This window comes from Nyctibius grandis, chromosome 11, assembly GCF_013368605.1.
Source record: "Nyctibius grandis isolate bNycGra1 chromosome 11, bNycGra1.pri, whole genome shotgun sequence".
Lineage (NCBI taxonomy): Eukaryota > Metazoa > Chordata > Aves > Nyctibiiformes > Nyctibiidae > Nyctibius > Nyctibius grandis.
The window spans coordinates 11,703,878-11,730,318 of record NC_090668.1 but is presented as its reverse complement, the minus strand read 5'-3'; the positions used below and the strand labels follow the sequence as shown (position 1 = coordinate 11,730,318).

The window sequence follows — 26,441 nt, the reverse complement described above, 5'->3', positions numbered from 1 at the left end:
ATGAGTGTTCCTGTATTTGTTGGTACTAATCTTTCTCGTGCTACAAACATGCTTCTAGATTTTCAATTCAGTAATAGTGAAGGAAACAATTAAGGAAGCTTTAGCTGGAAGCTAATGGCACCCATGTTTTGATTTGCTATACCAACATGTCTACTTAATTCTGTCTTCCTTCCCCAAAGACTGTTTCAAAGACTTACTAGAAGCTATATAGAATATGAAGGTTTATTTCAAAAGAATACATTTGCAAGAATACACATAAATGCACTCAATGTAACAGTACCTTCTGCAAAAATAGGTTACATAATACCCAGTAATGAAAGAACAATCTTATTTCTCTACAAATTAGAAAGCAGAGATTATAGCCTGGACAACCTTCAAAATGGAGGTTAGAGTTGTGTATGTTGTGATAAGTAGCTAACATATGACACCACAGAGCTAATGCTGGTAAATCAAACTACTAGCACACAGCTGCAAACTATTCTTTTATACAGGATTAACAAATATTTTGGTTCCAATTTGGTTTTACACAGCTCTAGTGCCTCAGGGAAAATGCTTATCAAAGATACACAAAAACTATCCAAAATTACAACGTAACTATTAAAATACCTCCAAAATTGAGAGGAAAGTAATCATGTTAAATTAAAAAAATTTAACCAGGACTTCCAGACAAGATTTCCTGTTATTAATCAGAGAAAGTTTACAAGAGATTTCAATAAGTTATCTTGAAACCAAGCAGCTGTAGATCTTAGAATCTTCGTGGAGGTCCACCTTTAAATGGCTTAAATCCTGAGCCACTTCCCCTCTGCATGGAATTGCCTGTGATCTGTACAACTCTATTAATTGGTGAAGAGTTACTGGAAACAAAGGTTTTTAAAAAAGTGTTAAGTTATGGTAAGCATCTACACTCTTGGTGTACAGGTAAGAACATTGTTACTTCTCATATTACTCAACTGTTAAACTGTAAATCTCAAAAGAGACTTGAAACCATGTAAGAAAAGAGACTTTGCAAGAAGCCACTCTCTTCTATGCAGCTGAACAATACTGCCCCTAGCAACAGGACAATTGTGGAGCCACGTGGTGGCATGGAAAGATGGTTTGTATGTTGTGGAGCAGCAACCCATCCACAGACAGTAATGCTGCGTGCACTGAGACTATTATACTTCCTAAGCATAACCAAAGCTTTGAGAGCTCAGTATGGAACTGAGAGAAAGGAGTAGTTTTTGTACCTTGTATGTGGAGACATCATGCCACCTCCTCCACGGCCATCTCCCATTCTCCTTGTGTCATGATACCCACTTCCTTGAGAACTAGGTCCATGCCATTCTTTTCTTGGTCCAGTTTCACGACTATGGCGTTCAACAACGTGTCTGTCCTCATTATAGTGCTAGTAAGAAAATGGTAGTCATTTTCAGAATGAAAGGCATATTTTGTTACCGACAGGAAACGAGCTTTTCGAGAAAGTTAAGCTTACAGCTTATATATAATATATAAAAGTCAAGCATCTTTTAAGATTGCAGTCCAGAGGCAGCTAACGCATGCTTGCAAGAGTCCTGTTAAAAATAACTTGGGGTAACAAAAAGGAACTAATTTGCAATAATGACTGTGTGGGTATGCAGGAAGTGAAGTTCTATGAACTCATACTTTACTCCCATTTCTGCCCTGATCTCATGATATCTCTGACAAGCATGTTCCATATAGCTACAGAAACACTTTTTTTTAAAACGCTACAGGATCTAGTAGCATGGAGCATTTAGTCTGTAGACTTTAAAGACAAGTCTTAGAGGAGGTTTTTCTCTCTGTAGCACATTACAGATTACAGTGACAAACTGCACTGGAAGTAGCAGGCAGTGTAAGCGACTCATTCAGGTATTGTTCAGATCTACCCGAAAGATGCTAGACCTAGCATCTTTCACCATCTTTCACCATCATAGACCATTCTTCAATTGGGTATGTTTTCTGCAATTTCTTGGCTTATTAAAAAAACCCAACAAAAAAGAACCTTTAAACTAAAGAAAAGTAACTTGAAAACAGCCAGAATGCTTGCAAATGATTTATGTGATGCTATATGGTCATTTTTCCAGTGGGATTTTGCATTTTCCAGTCTCAGTCATGCACACAAACACAAAAAGATGACTCACTTGTCCTCCACCTCTTTCTCCCATCACGCCTCGTTCTCCTTCCCTGCTTCCATACCCAGAAGCACTGCTACGGCTACCAGGAGGTGCACCTCTCACGTGTCCAGACACTTCTCTTCCTGATCGATCTGGCCTCTCGCCTCTGTAAAAATTGCTTTTATCAAAATTTTGGTTTCAGTATAATAGAATTGGTACCAAATCACAGAACACAGAGACTTCAAAGATTCCTTTTTGTTTTTCAGTTCATAGCAACTTGCAGTTGGCTTCTTAGAAACACTCTTTTAGATCTATGTGGCTCTCTAAATAATTAATGCTTACATGTTATTTGTTTACATCTGCATTCTTGCACAAAAACCTCCTTTGTTGCTACACGTGATTAAGAATAGACTGCTGGAAGTCAGCATCAAGTTTACAGGTGAGGTTTAGCGTTATGTGGTGACCTACACACAATTTTTTTCTAACGCTTTTGGAAAGTGACTTTGCCATTCTTTAGTAGGGGGTCTGTTCTCTCTTTACACATCAGTTCTTGATGAATTGCTACTATGGATAAATTCTACAAGAATCAGTACCTTTGCTAGTTTGTTGGTTAGCCAGCAAATTTACCTGCCATCCCGTTTGTCTGCGCTTATGCTTCCCTCACTCTTCCAATTTGTTTGCCTAGGTGGATTTGAACCAGTCTCTCTTGGATGTCGACCATGTGGTATTTCAGGTCTGTCATGAATTATGACTGTTCTTCTTTCATCTCTGTCTCCTCGCACTTCTCGTCTGTCCGTATCTCGAAGCTCACTTCTTGGTTGTGGTGGTTCATTTCTTCTGGACTCACTGAAGTTCTTGGGATATCTCTCAAACCCTGGCTCTTCTCTTCGTGCTGTTGGGCGAGTCTTTTTTGCTTCACCTTGATTTACAAAACGTTCTCGCCTAAGTTATTAAAATAGGAAAAAGTTATTTGGTTGTCTCCCATTTTGCCATTTCTCTGCACATGTAAGCACATGTGTTAGGATATAAAAATATGATTCATCTTTATATTTTCACTATATATGTGGTATATATTTCAAAGATCCTTCCCACCCCAAATTATATTTATTTCTACAAGTAATTTTGAACCCGAGTTCTTACAGCCTGTTTAACATTTCTTTATGCATTTATCTGTTCACATTTTGGTCAGTATAATTTAAACAACTGTAGGGCCTCGTTTTTGCCTGGTATCAAGCAGAGGGAATACTAGATTTCGCCAGTCAGTTAGAAAATATAATTCTAGTTTGTTGCAGCATAAAAGTAGAAGTCCAGAAGCTACAATTATGTGGTCTTAATGGTTATTGGAGATGTTTAATGGAAACATGAGTGGGATCTGCAACCAGTATTTACTGCACAGTTGCATGGACCCTGATGAAATGTGACTCATGCAAGCAATGCTCTTAACTCATGAAATCAGTTGCTTTTAGCCTTGCTTCTTAAGGAGATGAGTTACCCAGCAAGACAGATCTAATCCATTGGAACCCATTTATGACTAGATGTGAAAGAGGAATAATCACAAAAATTCTTTCAAAGTGTCACCCAAAAAAAGACCACCAGGCAGCTAATTTCAAGTCCTCAGAGACAAGCGGACTAGATTCCATGATATAAACAGCCAGTCCTGAAGACACAAGAAATTTCAGGACGCTATTGCAATTCTACTGCATCAGAACAGTATAAAGCCTTTAGCACCATTTTAAATTTTGAACAGTTACGAGTGGAATCCGCAGAGATGTTGACAGGCAAATACCTGTCCTATTATCTAAACTTACCTATCAAAAGAAGATGATGGAACAGAAGAACCTTCTGGATATCGTCCCCGTTCTCTGTGATCAAAATCATTAAACCTGTTCTGCTGGCGACTGTAATCTGAACCATGACTAAAACGTGCATCTGTATCAAGAGCCATCTTCTTATTCTCATTCCAGTAAGGGTCATCTCTCCTTTAAGCAAAAGAAAGGAACCCTCATCAGTTACACGTATCCAAATCAAAGCCTAACATGCAGAAAATGGGTAAGAGTCAGTTGTCTGTTTTAAAGACACTGATTTGACCTTTGGAAAGACACTAACAAAGGCAGACTCTTTAAATAGTAGTGAACAAAATCACTGAAGAAAAAAAAAACCCCAAGCACCCCTCTGTTTGAAGTGCAAATTAAGAGAGACAAAGTATCAATAAAATACGTAATAAAGTTTAAAAAAACAAAACCAAAATGAAATCCCAACAAAAACATTGCTGTAGCAAAATTTTGTCTTGAAAATAGCCTTCTAGGGAAAAAAATATTGCCTTCTAGGGAAAAAAAACCCACCACCCAAACCACAAATCAGAACAGCTTTCTCAGGAAAGAATAGTGTAGGAAGTGTCACAGCCTTGCTCACTAGAAACATTCAGGTACAGAGTCTCTATGATAAGAATGTGAGAACTAAAGTGTATAATCAGTAGCCTTGAAAAATGAACCTGTCTTTATGCCTCTGGTGAAGAAATATTAGCGTTCTGCTACTGTATCTACCATGACAACTTACACTTACCTTCCATTGTACCACTGATACATCAATTTTATGGCTAAGTTCTCAGTCCTACTCTTACAATGAAATAAAGATCAAAGCCAGTTCAATTCATGTGGCTCAAACAGCAAATGATAAATACCATCAGCTTCAGTAAAAATTAAAAGCCATCACATTGACTTCCCGAATCATCCATTTACCAAAAATGTGAAATCTTAAAGTAGAAGCTAGAAATTTCAACCATTAAGGCAGAAGAACAGCTTTTCTCAGCAAATGCACTGAATTGCGTTATGCTCTTTTCATACAATAAGAACTAATTCACAGGATGCTTCTCTTATTTCAAAACTCTCTCCTAGAGATAAGGTATGTTTCACGCTTAGCATAAACTGATGTCGATAAACAAACAAATACCAGAAATTCAGTTCTTCTGTGAAGACTTGTTTCAGGTACAAATGCATTTTCAAGTCTGACACAAGGCTGGTAGCTGTCTCTTTTTACGAAGCGCTGTAAAACAATGGTTTGAGAATTAGCTTACCTGTGATCTACATCACGTGGACGTTTCAAAGAATTCCTCTTTTCCTGTTCATAACGAAGTTGCTGCTGTTGTCGACGAAGTTCCTCCCTTTCACGAGCAATACGCTCTGCTTCTTTTCGACGTTCCTACCATGAAAAGCAAGGGTGAATAAACACAACAAATAAAATAGCTCTTTATTAGAGATACCTATAGAACAGTTAACAAGTATTTGGAATTAATACTTGATAGTTTTTTATTAAAGGCTATCTGATACAATTCATCTTTGGATAGCATCTAAGATAAAGGAGCATAAGGAATACTTCTCTAAAAAAGTAGACAACAGATCTGGAGGACCTATTGGCTGTTAGGTAGAAATATCTCCAGGTAATGACTTGTTTTGCTGCTGTATTTGTTGCCCAGAAACACATCTCATTAAGTTTGCAGTGACACTTTCTAGGAAAAATCTGGTAAAATTATGGAAGACTAGTATGGGCAATATGACCTGCTGTACTTCAGTTTTAGAGACAGATATGTATAGCCACTGCATAAACCAGCAGCAAGAATTTGCCATCAAATTACAAGTCAAGCAAACAAGATAAAGATTACTGTTGTTGTACATTGTGGATTATGTAATGTTTGCTTGGTTCTTTTATGGCCTGGGTGGAACGGCGAAGAGAAAAATTCACTGCAAGTGTGAACTGGGTTATACTCCAAAATGATATTGCACTACAGTTCAAAATATAACGTACGCACCTGTTCAATACGAACACGCTCTCTTTCCAAACGCTCCCGTTCCATCCTTTCCCTCTCTAGTTTTTGCCTTTCAATTTCTAATCGTTCCCTTTCTCTCTGCAAGCATTCTTCTCGTTCATGCATTATTCGTATGCGTTCTCTCTCACGACGCTCCCTCTCAGCAATTTCTCTTCGCCTAAAGAAAAAAAAAAAAAAAGAGGTAACTAACAACTAATCTGAAAAATTTTCTGATCCAAAACTAACATCACCTTAGGCACAGACATTAAAAAAAACTATTTGAGAGTAAACTCTTGACAGAAGTCCTGGTATCAGAAGTCTACTTTAAGCCCCAAGTAGCCAAACTGGTTTTAGTGTATTCTATAGAACCATTTAAGCAGACAACAGATACTAGGAAAAGTTATATCAAGAATCATCATTCTTGATGTATTTTATGCTGGATTCATATTTCATGTTGCAGACAATAACAACAGCTTAGCAAAGAATATGATTTGGATCTTAAAAATACTTGCTATTTCAGCTCTTGCCCTCTTCAAGCTAACAAAAAATTTAATTATTGTTTTCTGCCCCAAAATAAGACAGAATAACATGATCACTCTGACTTGCACAGGTTAGGTATACTTGTTCAACAGCTTCATTTTGCTTTCTTCTTCCCACCTCCTATAGTGCAGTTTACAAGAAGCAGGAAAGGTATTTTTCTCCTTTTAAGTTCTATATTTGCTGGGAATTCCTTTGTTTAGGGAAATCCAGCTAACAACACAAGTCATTTAACTATCCTTTGCAAACTTTTGGACATATGAAAGGAGTATAATAGAATGGTGTAGCCATTTAGTCCTTTTATTTGAAGGGACAAGATTGTATTATGCTTTATTTGTCATTTAGATATACAACAGTTCTCTCTTTAAAAACAAATAAAAAAACCCCAAACACTAGTTCTGGCCACTTCTCCCAGCCAGCTTCTCATCTTTTCAAAAAGAAAACTGGCGTGCAGTTAACACTTAGGAGATACACTCCCCCCATAACAAACACTAAGCTATGTGTGTACATATATGGCTAGTAAAAGATGAAACAAAAATTTTAGAGTCTGTTAATTCATATAAAGATACTGTTAGGTAGAGTCCCAGACTTTAACATCTGAGTAAAAGGCCTGACAGAATGCATTCTAGTCAGAGTTCTAAATATAGTATCCAATCAATTAATGTATAAAATAGCCTTTAGCAAAAAGTTGAATTACTACCTTCGGAGTTCAACAGCTCGTCGTATTCTTTCCAATCGAACCATGTGTTCTCGCAATCTCTGTTCCTTCATCTTTTCAAAAGGCAAGATATCCTTTCTACCCCTGTATTCCCTGAATTTCACTTTATCTTGAATAATACGCTCTTTGTTCCTCAATATCTGTGGCTATAGATAGAGATTACAATGGTTATTTCAGAAGTCTCATTCATTTAGGGAGATTTCTGGATGCTATGTTCAAGTATTATTAACTACTCAGCTATCCCAAAGCATACGAAGCATCTATCTAAGCTTAACAGTTTGTGATAGTTTATTGACTCTTCAGTGAAAATATCAACCGTAAGGTAGTATCAAATCAGACAAGGATTGCATCAAATCTATAGATACTTACTTTATCAAACCTTCCCCTTCTAACTGTCCTAGTGTGGCCTTGGTCTCCTTTTGTTTGGTCTAAAACTACAACTTGACCTGGGCTTTTACCACCTAGTGAAGGGGGGGGGAAAAAAAAAAAAAGATAAATGTTTAAAACACACAGACATCCCTATTTGCCTATTACAGATTTTCCTTGGTGACATTTCTAAATCTCTAAGTTGAACTGTTGCTGGTAGGAGAAGCATACCAGCACATGTCTGTAATTAAGTAGTAGTATTAAATATGGAAGCTTTAACATCAGCTCCAAAGTAATACATGTTACTGGAGTCTAAATAAGAACAGGTGTTTAATTGTCTGGTTTCAGGTAAGAGCAAGAACATGCCCCCAAAACAAGTCAGACACAGATTCAACAGGAGGAAACATGGCTATATTGCATACTTATTCTTTTCTTTTCTTCAGTTTTTTTAGTGGATTCTTGATTAGGGCCACTTGCTCCATTATCACTCTTCTCATCTTTACCTTCTGTTTTCTTGGCTTCTTTACTTTCTTTTTTTTCGGATTTCTCAGATTTCTTTTCTTCTTTTTTGGCTGATGGAGTTCTTGTTAGGAAAGAAACAAAAATGCAATGACGAAAATTCAACTTAAAGGATTTTCACATCTTCAGAAGACAGTGAAATTTCTTACTTGCTGGCTTTATCACTTGATGCAGTCTTCTTATCTCCCGTGCTTCTACTCGAACCAGATTTCTCATCACTTTCCTTCTTCAGCTCCTTTTTGGAGGGATCGCCTTTCACCTGTATTTTTTCCCAAAAGCAAATAAGTTAATACAGATTTTTGCATACAATGGTCTATTTTGGGAAAAGTTTTCATCTTATGAAACCTACTTTCTCAACAGAAATTTGTTGTCCATGCAGCTCTGTTCGATGAAGGTGTGCAATACATCTAGCCACTTCTGTACTAGAAGACATTGTTACTATGCCGTAACATTTTGCCCCTGGGCTTCGTGCATTTGTGACCACCTTTGCACCAAGCACCTACATAAACAGGTAAAATTTAGGTTTTGGGAGAGACATTTCTAGTAAGGAAGCGATGGTATTCCAGTACTATTTTTACCCTAGCATATAAAAACCAAAAAAACCCAAACCACCTCAACAACAACAAAAAACCCACCGCACTAGAAAGACTGACACTCCAAGTTTTCAAAAGCATATAATTCCACAGGACGTTGCAGCTTTGAGAACTTTATCCCTACTTTCACATCAAGGCATATTAATGCTTACGTCCCGTTTTGGCCAGTCACAACCTCAAGCACATTATCTAAATGCTTCTTTTGACAGTTACTGTCAAAATTCAATCACAGGAACACAACTGATCTGATTTTGATGGTTCATCTCTGACATATGAACCACCACAAAAAAGTCAGCAGCTGCCAATTAATGGCAGGAAGGTATAAGCAGTATTATGTACTAACATAATAAGGGAGCAAATTCTTCAAAAGCATCTAGTAAATGTGTCGATTAAGCAATTTTAACAACCAGCTCTTTGACACCTGCTTCTTGAGAAAGCATTAAGCTTCGTGTTCCTGCTCCTTGCTAGAATTTCTGTAACTACTTGAGCCAGTCTTCGTGATGTAATCATGCTCTAATGCAACAATTTTATCTTTCTAGCAGCCTGTAACAGTACAGTCATTTAGAAATTAAATATTTCCCAATTATTTTAAAACTGGGAAGATAAACAAATACAGGTACCAAGCATCTTTACAGCACAAACAGCCAAAGAATTGTGAGTTTTAACAAAATATACTCTCAGGTTTCAACACCTATGAAGGTATTAAATGAAATCGCCTACTAAATTCATTAGAAAAATCAGATATCCAATAATCAGTACACATACTTGATATTCACAGTGCTAAGGTTCTAACTAGTTCCCAAGATGCAATAATGTCGTAACTGCAGAGGCTCATACAAACACTATGAATTCACAGTTATTAGCAACTCTTTTTGAGAAAATGAGAACAACTGCAACAAAAACTGTTTTCAGAAGACTGCTTAGCTTATACGGATTCTGCACTGTCCTATGGAATTTGTATGTTAAATTAAACCATAAGCCAGGAAAGCAGACTTAGTTTAAGCAGCCTGTAAAAAAAATCATTAAGTCATTAAAAGAGTCCCTAAAAGAAGACATTAACTGTCACTTTTTTTAACCTATTTTTCCCATTCATAAGCCTCAGAACACATTTTAAAACCAGTCTCCCAAAGCAGCAGGTTCTATAAGGACTGTTTATATTACAATTTTACCAGTTAGCACATTATCTTACACTCGCAGTTAAATACAGTTGCTGCAAAAGAACATAGCCATTGTTATTTAACTTTAAAAAAATTTCTTAAAGCCAGTCCTGACCAGTCATATTTGTGATATTTCTTTTGCATATATCTTACCTCAACAGAGAGAAAATTTTCTTATAAAATTAACATATGGTTCTTCCTGTAAGCATGTACTCTTACTTTAGATGCTGAAAGCATTGAGGTTTTTTAGATTATACTGGTTAGACATTTCATCTCAGATTTTTATTTAAATCAAGTATTACTCAATTTCTGTAACTGGAAATAGAAAAGGGGGAAGAGACACACACAACACACATGGTATCACACCCCATTAAATACCTTTCCATATTTGCCAAAGAGATTTTTCAAGTCAGCAGCTTTTGTGTTGGAAGACAGTCCGCTAACCCACAGGTTTCTAGTTGAACTTCCACTGCTACCACTAACACTGCTTGCACTTCCTGAAACAAGTTTCACAAAAAATTAAGGAGACAAACGCATCATGAATACTGAACTAAACTGTTGCTGAAAAGAGAAACTTAGCCTGTTACCTTTAAGTAACTGTTTATCCGGTTACCTTTCTTGAAAAGACTTCTATATAAAAAAAATATATGCCATAAGATTTCATTCATTTACCCATTTATTGAGACCAACAGCTTGGCTAACTCATACCCAAACGACAGAGCTAGAAAAATCATCCAATTCTTTGTTAAAGGCGTGCTTTACCCCTCATTTGGGTATGTACATTTAGCTTCAACTTCTGGTTCTTATCAGTAACTTCCATTCAAGAAAAATTTTTTTAGCACCCAACATGTGTTCTTCGTCATCATGTCTTTACACTACTCACAGTACCAAAGAGATGGCAGAAAGGTAAATAGAGGAGACTTAGTTAATCCTAGCCTCCAGAATAACGTGGTCAATTTCCACAATTTCTTGAAGTATCTGCCCTCCATCCAGAGCAGCTTTTTAAAAATACTGCTGGATGTAGAACTGGATGCAACCCACCAAAATGATTTCCTGCAATCACACTAAAGAAAAAAATTATGTGCCTTAAAGACCAACACCCACCCATCCCCAATAGATTGGCCATTCTTGCCACAACATAGAACTAAGAACTCAGAGAGATTCATGTAATATTATTCCCAACATCTTTTAGTCTTATATTATTTAGTTCAGCTTGTTGTTGTTTGCTGCTAAATGTACAAACTGCTTGAGTATGTTAAAATGTAGCCAGTCATGCAGGCAAGACCAGAACTGTATCTCCAGCTAAACAGTTGGAAAAATCTGGTGGTAAGCAGTTTTAAAAGGTAATTTAACCACCTTGAGGAAAAAGGGTGGTTTTCCTTCTTCAATGCATCAAGATGAACTAAGAGCAAAAGGCAACAAATCTCAGTTATTGTCAAACTAGGATTAACTTAATAATCCTAGATGTCTTGATAAACCGTGATACGCTTAGAATAGCATTAAAGAGCCACTATATTGGCTTTAGCTATGTATTTTAAGACAGGCTTACGATAGTTACTATTACAGTTATACACTACATGAAAGCAGATTTGCTGTATCTTCATTTAATTTCATTGTAAACATATAACCAACATGAACAGACATGCATCTACAGAAGACTGAATTACGTCTGTCACAAAAATTTCTCCTTGGAAATTAATTTACCAGGTAGAGTTCCATCCAGCATTAATGATATGCAAGAGATTCTGCTACAAAGGTTTTTGGCAGAGCTAGTAGGCAAAATAAGGAGACACGGGAGCTTATACTAATGCATTTGTTAAACTATTAGGCATCAGTATAACACGTGACATTAACGTGCTCTTGAGCTCCACTCTGTGAATTTGTAATCATAATACAGGGTTTTATAGTAACAGAAAAACTCCAAGGTAGACAAATAGGTCCAACTTTAATGCACTAAAGAGCCACAAGTGCAATTTTGCTAGCTGGCATCTCAGCTGTGATACTTAGTTGAGAGTTCACTTTATTTAAAAATGAGCTAGAACTAAGACAAAAAATTTCATTGGCATTATGTTTAAGTACTTGCAATTATTTTTTGCTTGTTCTGCATATAACACCAACCCAAGCCATTCTAAGTTACAGTACACATATCTGAAAATCACACCTTGTCACCAAAACAAAGATTTGGGAAACGTTAAGTGGAATTTGCTCCCAAGCGTTTTGGAATAGGAGAATACATTTTCATTGAGTCTTTAGAATAAGTATTTTTGATCATACAAGGAACCAGCGTAAGGAGAAAAAAAAGATACACAGACACATACATATAGCTAATGACTGTTGTACCTCTTGCATAATTTATCACAGGTGGATGAGTTCAATTATATAAAATCATTTAGTACATGGCAAGCAACTTTTCAAATAGGAAAGCATTTAGTTCAAGATAATACTACCCTGATTTGTAATAGTTACCTTTATCATCCTTTGATGTTGTCTTGCTTTCTTTAGATTCCTTAGTAGAGCTAGAGAAGCAAATTAAAAATCAGAAGAAAATTGAAAATACAGAATTTTCTAAGTGTTGCATTTTATACTGCTAATACTAATAGACAAGTTAACATTTCAAAAAATAAAAACAAAAAAGGGCTAGACTGTGTATTTGAACAAATGATTCCCTTATGGATTCTTGCACTGATTTTCCCCAAGATGCCTGAAGATCTAGATTTTCTGACAACTCTATTCAGTGGATATATGGCAATCTTCTCCAGATTTCAGGACGGGGACTTGACTTCATTTTGTGTTCTTAGAACTGATAGCTGTTCATTACCATCATCACAAGGACATTTAAAAAAATCGTCAATTTGAAAAAAATAAATAAATGCTGACAATTCGACAATGCAATCAGTAGGACATAGTGTCTATACGAAGATCTTGAATTTTAAAAAGTAACTTATGGCGGTCAAAAAAAAAAAAATCTATAGGCAGGAGCATAGGATATTAATTATAAGATTCTTGCTGCTACCCCCTTAATGTAGAGTGATCTTATTGAATGCTGGTACTCAGTATCGTAAAGAACTGACATAGAAAAACAAACCTCTTTGCTTGACCAGAGGCCCCAGTAGACGAGGGACCTTTCTTCAAAGTATCCTTTTCTTTGTCTCCAGATTCTGCTTTCTTTGAACTTTCTCTGGCTTCCTTCTTGACAGGATCACCCTTCACGCAGTCTTCCTTCTTACCATCTTTATGGTTCTCAGTCATCTCATAGTCCTTGCTTTCCTTCTCCAGGCTCTGTGAAATGGTATCCTGCCCATCCTTTGGCTTACTTGCTTCAGAATCTGTAATTTTCACATTTTTACCTGTTTCTAGGAGGTCATCACCATCAAAATCCAGAGTGATGGCATCTTCAGCCTGGATTGTAACCGATATGTTATCATCCTCAGCTTCTTTCACAGAGGTGTTAGCTTCCATCTCTTCGTGAGCCGTGTGATCAGCCTCAGCTAGGCTTTCTTCTGAAGGAAGAGGTTTAGATACTTCTTGTGTACCATCACCAGAACCTGCTTTATCTAAGAGGATTTAACAGGAATAAATATGGCAAAAGAAGAAGTTTAAACAATTTCATATGCATAAGCTAGAATAGGACCTAGAAAATACAAAGCCAGTTATTAGCACTGATGGAAGGTTAGAAAAAAACACAAGGTGTATTAACACAAATATAAATCCTTTACCCAGGATCACTTATTCTTCATGGCAAAACACATTTTCTAGAGACAAATACCAAAACATTAGGAGGGAGAATATGATTCCATCCTGGAGTTACCCGTTCTTCATAAGAAGTATCCATTTTCCAGTTTAGGATTTAGCGTTCCAGAGAAAATAGTTGCTTTGGACGCTCACAGTTTGATTTAATCTGTCTTTGAATCTTCCTGGTTCTAGGGCTTCTAACCTTCCCAAATCCGAAAGAATTACAGTCTTGGAGAATTCCAGTCAGTCTTCCACGCTGATGCTCTCTTTTGCTTTTCCTTTCTAAGCAGTTGTTTGGCAGTCAAGTTAGCTGTACAAGGCTGCTGCAGAAAATGGAGGAGTGAGCTTTAATCCAGAGTTCGTAGACAAACGGTTCTCAGTCTTCATCCACTGGACAGATTTTCCATCTCAGTCCCACACAGGCATCTCCAACCGTATTCTTGGATTTGCGCAGATGAGTCGCTTCAGCCATAGGGTCCCTCGTAAACATGGAGTCTGGAGTTTTATCCTGTAACTTCAGTAATGTGTTTATTCCATCCTGTGTAAAGTGATGGTGTTCCATGTCCCTTCTAGTCCACAATACGTAGAATCCTTAAGACTTCTGTCCAGGAAGTCTGTTTGCCCAAATGCATTACATTCCTTCTATAGTTTCACTAATGAGCACAGCTTAAAAAAAAAGTCGCCACTCCACAGGTTTCCAAACACTTGTTTTACCATCCTATATACAACTGGTATTTCTAAGTGACAGTAAGCCAAGCATATGATGGTCCATACATTTTTTGGCTGCTCAAATTCAGTGTAAGAGTGTATCATTTCACTCAATTAAACATCAGTTACTGCAGTGCAAGTTGGAAGCTTTTGCATCAAGACTTACCGTATATTAAAATCAGAGTCCTTGAATACTATGTTTTTTTAATTAAGAATCATAGTATTACAACGATATTATACATCCACCACAGTAACTGATAAGTACTGTAATCAACTCTCAAGAGTAAAGTAACTCTTAGGAGTGAAATAAACGCACTGACTACAATGATTCCAGGTGCTGAGCTTAATAAGGAGACAACTGATTCTCCGTACTGGAGACAAGCCTAATATTAGTAAAGAGACTGAATATTAGAAGAGAAAGTTGCCTGCTCTACCAGACTAAAGACCTCTGAACTCTATTAAACTTTAAACATACCTTTCTCATTTTCTTCATCTTCACCATCCTGCAAGAAAAGGAAGGCAAGACTAAACGTCTCCTATTTTAAAACTTTAAGCAGAACAGTTCATATTTTCCACAGAATTTCTATCGTATGAAAGCAAATTAATGAACTGAAACTGTTCCCAAAGAAAAGATGATATAAAAACCAAGCCTGCACACCTCCCTTGTCAAATCACTGAAAATTTGTATGAAATTTCACCGGTACGTATCTGCAACACTTGCAGTTTGCAACTGGGGGAAGAAAATAGCTGTGTGTTCCAACCCCTTAACTCAACAGGACATTTCTAAACTGTCCCATGTCTTGCTAAAGCCTTCAGAATGGATATCACACTGCTGATTACTACTTTCAATGAAATGCAAGCAATCTGTCATTAGCTTTAAAAGCTTAGGACAGAAGTCAGAAACTAGGTAGGCTTCCTCCGCTAAGTACTTACAAATGAAACTGTGATTTTAAGAGGTATTTACTTATTTATCATTAACCTCACTGAGCAAGACATGCTGTATGAGATGTCCCTTTTCAGACACCAATTCCATGTAACTCAGAATGAATTTCTGAACCTACAGATGTTACAGATGTTAGTATTAACAAAAAACCACAACCACCAAAAAACCCCAAACCACCAACACCTCCCCCTCTCCCGTCATTCTCCAAAGGCAAATTCTACATTAAAACAGGAGTTCTAAACTCCTGTATAGGCTGTATATACTATGTTAGCATTTGGTATAGCCCTCTGAAGTTTTAAGAGGGTTTGAAAAATATTCCTTGCTAAGTCTATGCACTGAATACTCCCAAGTTGTAGACAGGAATTTGCATTTAAATAGGACACCTTATCTGGAAATCACAATTATCGTGATTATAAAAAAACATGAATGAAAGTTTCCCATACTGTTTACCTTTACTGTATTACATCATCTGACTCTCTAAGATACATGCTGGAACAAAAAGCCAGTCTAAAGCAATCTTTTCCAACTAAATAGACATGAAAATCAGCTTAACAGAACTGATTTGGAACTTACATGGACAGTTGGAAAAGTGTAATCTTCTATGTCTTGACCTTCATTTTCCTATGAGAACATAAAAGGGACTTGCTCAGCAAACTATTTGTAAGACACTTCAACATTCAGAGTCAAGAGATTCAGTTAACTCAGAAAACATTTTCATTAAGGAGATACATACTCAATAAGGTGAACATTAATGAGCAGTTCTCATTACTTGCATCTTTCAGTTCAGTGTTCAGATTACATATGTCACTACTAGTACCAGGGCAAAGGACCACTTGGGAACTCTGTATGGACTGTGGTAGAATTTTATCAATCAATGACATGTTTGTTTCAGGACTATTCAAAAACAAGTCAAGGAGAACAGAAAGAAAAAAGTACCAAATTATCTTTTTGAGATAAGCAAGCAAGACGAACTAGTTCTGACTGCCTGGTAATACAGGCATACTAAGAAAAATGTACATTTTGCTGATAAAAATGCATGTAAAATACAATAAAGTACCTGACTTTCAGAATCCTTTTCTGTATCTTCTGTTGTCTCTGCTGGCTCCAGGTTGTGGTATCTTTTCTTTTCTGCAGATGGTAGTTCTTTAGAATTCAAGTTCTCATATTCAACAGATTCTTTAAAGTCCTTTAATTCATCATTTCCATCTTGATCACTTGCATCTTGAGTCTCCAATTCACTTTCCTTTTGGTGTGAACAACAAATATTTGGCATAACTAAGGGTATTAGCTACATTCTGAAAAATTCACTGCTAGAATCATTGTTTCTGCAAAATACTGTATCACATCCATAATAAAAATACATAGCATGTTTAAAAAAAAACCCACACCTTAACACCCTTAGGCATCACAGCTGTGAATGCAGTAAAAACAATGCTCCAAATTTCCACATAAATTAGTGCAATGAAAATGGAAGCTTTTTTTGGTAAATAAAGCAAAACATTGAACTTAAATATAAACTAGGAAAAAAAATTACATACTTTTATTACCTTGACAAAGGAATCATCTTCAACTGAAGCATCACCAGTTAATTCATCAGCTTCTTGCTTTTTACCTGAAAAGATAGGATGTGCTAATGACTAGAGCTGCTACACAGAGCAGACTTTCTTTCAATACTGATTACATGTTGGGCCTTAGTTTATTATTCTCTATATGCTCTAGTTTATCTGAACTGTTCACTCCAACATAACCCTCCCAAAATTGAGGATTTTTAAGGTGAGGAGAAAAAAAATGACAGCTGAATGAGCAAGAACAATCAACACTTGCATAAACAAGCAGTTACATCCAAGTCAGTGATTTTAATACCAATCCTTCTACTTTGAGTGATAATGGAATTCAGGAGAACATTAAAGCGTACGTTTCTAGAATTACTGGAGTTAATTAGACTTTATAACTTAAGACTTTGGAAAGCCCTTACTTTATTGGATAACTAGCATCAGTGAATAATTTAGGTTAGAAGGGACCTCTAAAGGTCATCTAGTCCACTCAACCTCCTGCTCAAAAGCAGAGCTAAGTTCCAAGTATGATTACATTGCTCAGGGTTTTATCTAGCAGTGTTTTTGAGTATCTACAAGTATGGCAATTGCACAGCCTCTCCAAGCCACCTTTTTCAGTGCTTTCCATCACTAGAGGGACCAATCAGCATAAAAATTGAGTCAGGTGAAGCACTTGGGTTTTCTACATATTCTTTACTGTACTAAAGACATGTTCCATTGAAGAACTCTCTTCTTCCAGCACACACACACTTTTCTCTAATAAAGATGGCTCTGTGCAGATGAAGGCTAGACACAGTTCCCCTTTGGAACCCATTGTATTTCCTTAATCTTCTGCAAAAACAAGACCAAAGAACACTAGATATAAATATCTCCACACAAACACACCCTTTGTAGAGCATTCTGTCTCTCTGATTCATTCTATCAAAGATTAGCCTATGTGGTGGTTTTCAGTAGCTCAAGGTACAAAAGCAGTTCTGTTAGGAAGCGGCTTTACTATCTTCTACTGAAACTCAGTGTCCTAATTCAAGCTGCAAATGAGATGGCAGTCGTGATCAGCACTTAATGCTTTATTTTTTTGACATCACATCTTCCCTCATCCCTTCATCCTCTAATGAATGCCTAAATCAATTCTATCGATATTCAAAAAGAATAGGAAAGATAAACATAAGCTGAAGTTTGATACAGTACAGACATTTCTGCTACTGGAATAGTCAATTTTTGTCAGCAATTAATTCCCATAGTCTTTCATACACAGTTCTTAAACTGCATTTCAAAGCTGGAAACTGCTCAGCTACATGGCAAGAAGAAAAACTATTGTTTCAGTTTTACTTAGATTCCAATTGGTTTCACTCAGCTCACTGAAAGGCAGCTCTCTGACAGTACTACTATACACAGCATATTGTTGTTTTGAGTTCAGACGCACACTAGTCTCCAGGAAAAGACACATGGCAGAAGTTATTTCTACGACTGCAAAACATGAGATCTAAACTTTCAGATCTAAATACATAAAGAGATCTTGCCACTGATTTTACTTCATTTAAAACAAACAAAACATTCCTGTTTTATATTTGTAATGCAATAGATTTGTGAGATTTTGGTGCAAAAGCCAGCAGCACAGGTACAGTTAGGGAAGCTTGCTTTCCTCAGAAAGAGGAGCGCACTTACACTGGAAAGGATAGTTTTTGATATGCATCACAGCTGAGGTCTAAAAGGAAGACATCCAAATTTTCTATTACTATTTAGCATCCTGTGATAGAATCTACAGCCACAGATATTTTCAATATATGTAAAAAGCAGTGAGACAGCAAGGATTTCTACGCACGTTCAACTGTTTTCTGTTTTACCCCTCTCACATTTCACTTCTTCAGTTTGTTAAACCTGAAAGTCCGAGTTTTTCTTGCACTCCATATCCAGCTAAGCATACACACAGACAGGCAAACATCCACAGAAGATGCTAGACATATTTAGCAACTACCTAGCATGTACTGTCAAGAAAGCTATTTAAATTCACTCATTTTGTCCAAGGACATCTGGCAGGTGAACTACAACCCAGACTTTATAGAGAACAGAAAAAAAAAAAAAAATTACAAAAGCTACCTCAAGTTAGTCCCATCATTCTGTAATGGCAGCTGAAGGGCTATATTTTATTTGACATGTCTTCATCAAGAGGAAGTTATACCTTTCAGTAATGAAGCTGTCCATATGTTTTGTTTGCTGCTAGATTAAACTAGACAGGAATATATGTATTCATCAGCCTTTCTTTAGTCTGTGCGTTTTTCTTTGCAATAAGTCCCATTTACTTTCAGTACCAGAGGTATTCCAAAGCATAAGGAGGCATGAACAATGACCTTCACTTTCCCACTTCAAGCCAGAAAGTGCTAGGAAGTTGCTGTCCCTCTCAGTTCTGTGTTTCAGGTTACTTTGCTCTGGTTAGAGTCACATTGCTCAGAAGTGGCACTGCAAGGTTCTGATACAGATAGTTTTCAGATGTTGGTACAGTAACTTGCCAAAAAGCATCCACAAAAATTCAAAACTTTTCCACACTGATACTCATCCATAACTGGCTACTGAAAGGCACACTTGGCTCATAATTTCACATAACTAAAGTCAGATTGCAACAAACACCTTTCAGAAACTGTTTCTGTGAACTTATTCAAGACTGGTATCACTTTGAAGAAAATAACCCGGATTAAAAGGTATGTTAACAATTACAATCGGAACAGCTGGACCTTCTGCAGTCAACAGACATAGCAGGTCTCAAGTCATACAAGCTGTCAACATAGGATAAAATTTATGTACAGGTTTATCCACGCAGTGGTGTAAGCAGCACGCACCACAAATCTGGGTGCCTAACACCACAAATACTAATTTACCTTGGAATGATGGCACTCCTTTATAAACCACACTCAATCCCTTTCTGGCAATGGCAATTGCTACACACCATAAAATTGCAACAGACTATTTGCATAGAGGATGAATATTCTTCTTAGAAGTAAGCAGAAGATTTAGAACATCTTTAAAATGTTGGTTTAACATTATGCAGGTTTAGCTTTCATCTCATTTACACACCTTACAGTAGTATAAGCTTTTTCTACCTATTCATGGTCCTCTACATGAGGAATTCAGGCTACCTAAGCATACACAGAATTATAGAAGAGTGTTATTTTAGACAAGTCTTAAACAAACTAGATATCTGCATCTCATGCAGAAGTAGAGTAACACACTCATCATAAAATTTTGGAAGAGTTAGTGTTTGCATTTCTTCTGGTATTCCTGCTGAAACCCCCAACAAGGTTCTGTTGTACCTGATGCTAAAGATTCATCAAAAACATGGGACAGGAGGTAAAAAGGAGGAAGGGGAAAGAACATCTTTACAAAGGAATAAAGTCTTTATAGCGTTATTTAGTTAACGAGTCTGCTGCAATTTGAACAGTATCATTTGCCACAATATTAACAAAAAGTAAATTATCCTGTTCCATTTCTGTATTCTTAAATGGTATCAAAGGGTAACAAGATATTTAAGTCTTCTACAGTGTCTGCAAGATAATGCTCCTAGTCATTTATGGTTTTTACAAAGGATGTACTTCACAAAGTCAGGTACTCTCTAGAGAATCACTGACTTGCTCATAAGATTTCCCAGTATTTGTAATCATATGATTAAACATTCATAACACTTTCCAGTGCGGCTCATTAGAGATATCACTCACCCCCACCTTAATGAAATTACTTCAGAAGTATTTGGCAAGATTACTTCTTCCTATCTGAGGGCACGTGGAAGCCTTACCTACGGTTTGTTGTACACCGTTTATATCTCGCTTCAATAAGGCATGATATATTGTAACTTAAACAATGAAAACAACTTTCCCCATATTGAAACCACCTATGCAAAGCGTTTCCAAGGTTCAGTCTGCATGTTATTTTTCAAGTGTTGATTACAACTTACAGTATCTTAAATTTACCATCAATACTGAGTTTAGATATTTTAGCTTACTAATTCCCTGCATGCAGAGAAAGATTCTTTTCTACACATCATCTACTCATTAACATGCAAGAACAAAGTCTAGTTTAAAAGGAATGTTCTCTTTACAAATAATTTACATGCATCTTTCCTCAAAAGAGGAGAATGAATGTATTTCCTTATAACGTACTCTATCTTGAATAAAACACTTGAGAAAGAGTAGGGTCTCAATAGTTGGTTTAATCTTGACAGAAATACTTAAAAGTTTGCAGGGATATATAGAGTGATTGAACACCACTGGCCAGATATCTAGAAATAATAATAAATTAACAAACCTACTTTGTGAGTCAATTAATGCCTTGCAATATTAAGAGGCCTAATTAGCAGTGCAACAGCACTGTGTGCAAGGGCACACCACACCTCCACCAAGAACATCTGGAGAAGTCACTTTTCAATCTTTACTATTTTATTCAGCAACTGCAAAGCAGATCAACAGAACCAGCCACTGAGAGGAAGCAACAAAGCAGCTACCTGCTTGCCTTAAAAAAATAGAAGAATTTTAAAAAGGTCAACAAAGCTCAGGAATAAGATTCATTTTGAAAATGTATTCTGAAAAATATTTATTTAGAAAAAATTGAAAACTCAGGTTATTCAAGATTAAAATCAAGATGTTAACTCAGAAGAAGAAATAACGAACTGACAGTTTGTTAAAAATAGATATTTTAATATTCCTGAAGGACAGATGACATCATGACAGCTTATTTCCCCGACTCCACTCTCCTTTTGAAGGCCAACAGTGTCCAACTTAGTGGTTTTTGGTTTGTTTGTTTTTTTTTTAAAGTAACTAAACAAAGAAGTCAAAATTGTTCGGGCAATAGTATAAGCCAGCCACTGTCAGTTGTCAGCATTTGATCTAAGAAACAGTACTGTCAAATTGGAAATTCAGTTAGAAACTAGAGGGGTACTTACGACACAAAGTAATAGGTGTCTAACTAGCCTTGGAAGAGCAGCAAATAAACATCTTTACTCACATTAATTCTCTGAGGTTAAAATTGATTAGCCTAAAAATCTGTTCTTCATCCACACTAGTTCCAAAACTTGGCAGAAAATTAACTTTCAATCACCAAGTTGTGATGTATCAATGTGCTACAATATTTTTGACTGCAGATAATTGAAAGGAATGTTCACATCAGAAACGTTTGAAAAATATTTCATACCAGCAGTGAAGTAACCTCCTCTAGATATCAGAATAAGCAGCAGAATGTCCAGACTTGAAAAGAACAGCTTTTTCCAAAACTGGCAACTTTGTAAAAAAAAGAAAAAATTTGTCCATAGCTACTAAATTCCAGGGTGGAGAGGCACAGCTGAGGCAATTAAAGATGGACCACTTGGTATTTGTTCCATCTTTAAGCTTTCAAACTTTAATTGGCAAAACCAACTGATCTCACCTGCATAGCTCTTCTGATTAACTGTTCTGCAGTTCTTCTTTACCCCAAATATTGAATTAAATTAGCTTCTGGAAAAAGTGTTAGATTTTTACTAACTTTACATACAGGATCGATCAAGGATTCTGGTTGGATTACAGAATCCTTCTGCAAGCATTCTTTAAGTCGCGATGCAGAACCCTCCATTTATACACTTTCCCAATGAAGATCCACATGGCTCCCTCTGCGTTATCTCCCTTTTGGGCAAGACAGTAAATGCCCTATTTTAAATATGACTCCTTTCTCATACAATATCGTTTGCTGCAGAACTTGATATGGGACACTGGCAAGGTGCTGTTTGTTTTAAGAGAGAAAGAAGGTCTACAGAATCACAGTCTACATTTAAAACAGTTTAGTCAAGGCCTCATTCTTCCACTCATAGTGTTTTACAGATGTTTTTTCCCCTGTCTAATAGCAAGCTGGCTTTGTATCATGATTGTCAAAAGTTTGTCACAGTCCAGTAAAAATCCACAGTATATACTCAATTGATAAATCAATTTATCAGGCCATTACAAAATCCTGTTCTATGAGAGTAAGCCCTACCCTTAACCTCATTACTATTCTTCTCAATTTTTGTCAACATACACACAAAAAAAATGAGAGGGAGAACAAATATATCACTCCCACACACACACTATTCTCCCTCTAATTCAGCCTGCATCAGTATTCCAGATCAAGTTTTTCTAACAGACAGTGCTAGGGAACTAGACATCTCACTTTTTCCACAGACCTTAAGAGCTGCAGTAAAACTGGCTACAAAAGACATTCAGATCTAAAACTGATAGCCATCTAACAGTTTGTGATTTTTCAGAAGGGAAACCTCCTTCCTCCCTCCCATTCACCTCTCTCTGGGTGATGTGAGGAGCTTTATCCATTACTCGCATTCCCTGGCCTTTTCTGCAGCTGTACTTCCTTCGTAACTCCAACAAATATCTAATATTCCTACCCTCCTTTGTACAGCAATAACAGCATGGGAAAAAATACTGTAGGACTAGTAGTGCTAGTGTTAATTTTACCGCTGGACAGCAGCAAAATAATTAAAGACCCATTAGTATTAGTCTGAAGCTGCAGGAAGGAGGGGAAGCAAGCATTAGCAAAAGGCCTAGAGCAATCTGTTGGCAAAATCAGTGAAGGAGGCAACACTACTCATAGGAAGAGGGTGTGCAAGCACAGGGAGGATCAAGACAGTTAATTTTAAACGAAAGCTCAGTCCTACTGAATTCAGTCGATGGGCATGCATCTCCCACATGTCTTTGAAAGTTTCTTAGTGAGATGTTAGGGAATGGGTTTTTTTAAGTGCTAGATTTCCAAGTTTTGAGGGATATTTTCTGGTTACTAGGGAAGTATTTCAGCAGAAAGCACCAGAAAGGGGGATAACATCAGAATCAGCAGCTAACACACACAAGGAATAGTTAAAAAGAAAGTATATATTCTTTCTTACAGTTAGACATAAACTAATAAGATCAAAAAAGATTTTCCCTACACAAATTAGTGAGTTTTTCTTGTTCCACACTTGAAGATTAATACAGCACGAACCTCTCATACTTTGGGAACAAAATTTGCTCATAAGATTTGTAATCCAAAAAGTAATGAGGAAAAACTCTTGAGCCTGCAAAGTGAGCAGATAAGAACTTCATGAAGGTCGTATTTTACTTTGAGGTTTACCAAGAACATGCATGTCATACGTATGCCTTACGATTAAATTCCACCAAAGAGGTGGCAAGGAACAGCTACTGAAACCCTGCCTCAGGCAGCCGCACCCCTACTAGGCAAACTACCTTTGCAGAAGCAAAATAGTATAACTAAACAAGAAACCAGTTCAAGAACATTATGCATATCATGATATTAGTTTGGAGAATAGGAGGACAAAAAGCAGCAGATAAGTGTTCATCACATCAGAACAAGTAGCCATTTAGATCTCTATATGAAAAATTGGAGAAGCGTTTCCTTATTTAGCTTCCATGTAGTTTTAAGCATCAGTTACCTTTCCAGAGTAGGGAATAAAGTAAAGCCACAGAAGAAAATGAAACCACATTGTGAAACAGTTTATTTCCTTTCACTTTTCTAGTGTGTCAAAAGTACAGATAAGTTATTCAAACTTTCTAAGCAGATAGATTTTCTTACTAAATTCCCCATTCACAGCACCTGACAAAGAGTGAATAATCATTTCCACCACAAAATTCAGCCTAAGACAAGTGACAGCAGTGTAAGACTGATCATTTCCAAAAGAGGTACCTACAGCACACGTATGAACATTCTTAGCATGTATGTTCAATGAAGAATGCTATGCATGAAAGAGACATTTCCTTTCCCAGTATTACTTGATTATGGATGCTCCCAGAACAGAAAACAAAAACCCAAACAAAAATCCCCCAGAACCCAAACTCACAAAACAATACTTAAATACTTATGAAAAAGAAAACAGAGACAACACAATCACTGCCAAACAGATTGGTTTAGAATCTAAGTAATGATTTTTCAGAACAGAAAAACTACAATCTCTTAATTAGACATTTCACAGTGAGCCTTCAGAGCCCATTCAGGAAATTCATATTTATAAATCCTGTCTTCAGTAAAAAGTATGCTGATAAACCCACACAACACAGTCCTCCTCAGGCAGTGACCCCCTACCACATATTCTCATACAGTCATCACTAGCCTAGGTCCAGCACCTTCTCATGGCTAAACAACCTCTTAGTTCTTCCTTCGCTATTGCACAGATACTCTCTGACACTACAGAGATATCCATCCCCAGCATCAGAGCCACACAGCAGTTCCTACACCCGCTCTGCACCTCTAACACTCCATGTTCAGGATCTCTGTTAACACAGTATATTCCAAAAATCTCACAGTTCATCTACACAGCCTCAGCACACACAGCACAAGTCTCCAGGATCTGCAGGCAGTACAGCCACTACCTCATAACACATCTCTTAACCCACCCGTTTTCCATAGATATCCAGCACTCCTGTACGTTGCCTATACACAGTGACTGAAAACAGATCAGTAAGGCAAAAGATGTCTTACATGACACAAGTCATAAACAGTAAAGTGACAACTGTATCCAAACTACAGGCCACAGTACCATGCTCTTTCTCGAAGGTGATACGTGCAACAAAAACTACTTGAGAATGTAATGTACATCAACAGATCCTAACCTTTGCCTTTAGTTGGTTTCTTGGTGGGTGTGTCAGCAGAAACAGTTATTTCAATATTATCTGGATCACCTCCTTCCTCTTCAATAGCCTAAATAAGACAAAAAATAAAATTTTTAATGGATTTCAGTGGGAAGCTAGACAATGTGACTTCAGCAGAAGTCAGTGAGCCAAACTATTATTTTTTTCCATCTCAAGAGTATTTTGTAAAACACTTTGTGCTAAACCTTTCACTTAAAGCTGAAGGAGAAGAAGGAAACGCTAACGATAATGGCAAGGGTTTAGACTGTTAAAATGGCATTTTCAAAGGACAGCTTATCAAGGATCAGCACATTTCTCTTTGGAAACATAACACTAGAAGGCCACTACGACACCCGCGATGACATTAAGGGCAGCACAGGAACAGGAGGAAAGAAGCACGGAAACCCTGCAGCAACAACCAGCCCCAGGGCTCACCACGGCGGCCGCCCGACAAGCTCCAGCGCCCGGGGCGGCGGGCGGGCCGCAAGGCCGCGGGGCGAGCTCCGCCAGCCGGCCCTGGCTCCGCCGGCCGGGACACCGAGCCCGGCCCGGCCCGGCCACCGCCCCCCAGCCCGGCGGCCGAGAGGGGCGTGCCCCCCTGCCCGCCGCCGCCAGGGCTGCCCGCTCACGGCAGACCCTCGCCCCTCCACCGACACCAGCGGCGGCACACAGAGAGGTCCCGCCCCCCACACCGGGGGCAGCCGGCGGGGCCGCGACCGCCCCGCCCCCGCAGCCTGGCAGCCAGCGGCGGCTGGCCGGGCCCCCCGGCAGGTCGGGTCGGGCAGGGCCGGCCCCCGCGGCCTGCGCCGGCCTCTCACCTGCTTGAGCCGGGAGATGAGCACGGTCTTCACCCCGGTGATGTCCAGGTTGCGCCGCTTTAGTTCCGACTTGAGGTCGATGACCCGCAGGTCCGTGATCTTCCTGCTCTCAGTGGGGGGCAGCGCCACCGCCGCCGAGGCGCTGGGTGCCGCGGGAGCCCCCGCGGCGGCAGGAGACGAGGCGGCGGCGGCCATTTTAGAGCGACTGAGCGCGGCAGCTGCACGCACAATGAAACCCCCCCGCCCGGCCGGGCCGCCCAGTACCC

At 38.0% G+C, this 26,441-nt stretch overlaps 1 protein-coding gene across 5 annotated transcripts; it reads right to left on the bottom strand.

The window, feature by feature from the left end:
• Positions 1 to 208: 208 nt before the first annotated feature.
• On the bottom strand, positions 209 to 26,441 carry SLTM (SAFB like transcription modulator). 5 transcript variants are annotated; one of them, XM_068410418.1, is made up of 21 exons: positions 26,176 to 26,441; positions 25,340 to 25,427; positions 16,725 to 16,798; positions 16,244 to 16,429; positions 15,760 to 15,807; positions 14,719 to 14,746; positions 12,889 to 13,357; positions 12,270 to 12,319; positions 10,182 to 10,300; positions 8,403 to 8,552; positions 8,203 to 8,312; positions 7,957 to 8,117; positions 7,538 to 7,629; positions 7,151 to 7,314; positions 5,917 to 6,091; positions 5,185 to 5,309; positions 3,920 to 4,090; positions 2,739 to 3,053; positions 2,139 to 2,289; positions 1,227 to 1,384; positions 209 to 854 (listed from the first exon to the last, which is right to left on the bottom strand). In XM_068410418.1, the coding sequence occupies exons 1-21, from the start codon at positions 26,368 to 26,370 to the stop codon at positions 746 to 748; spliced, it is 3,138 nt and encodes a 1,045-aa protein (XP_068266519.1). In that variant the 5' UTR covers positions 26,371 to 26,441; the 3' UTR covers positions 209 to 745. The 5 variants fall into 5 exon arrangements, with proteins under 5 accessions (XP_068266519.1, XP_068266521.1, XP_068266523.1 ...); XM_068410420.1 differs by having other exon boundaries at positions 2,139 to 2,277; positions 26,176 to 26,440; XM_068410422.1 differs by having other exon boundaries at positions 8,038 to 8,117; positions 26,176 to 26,440.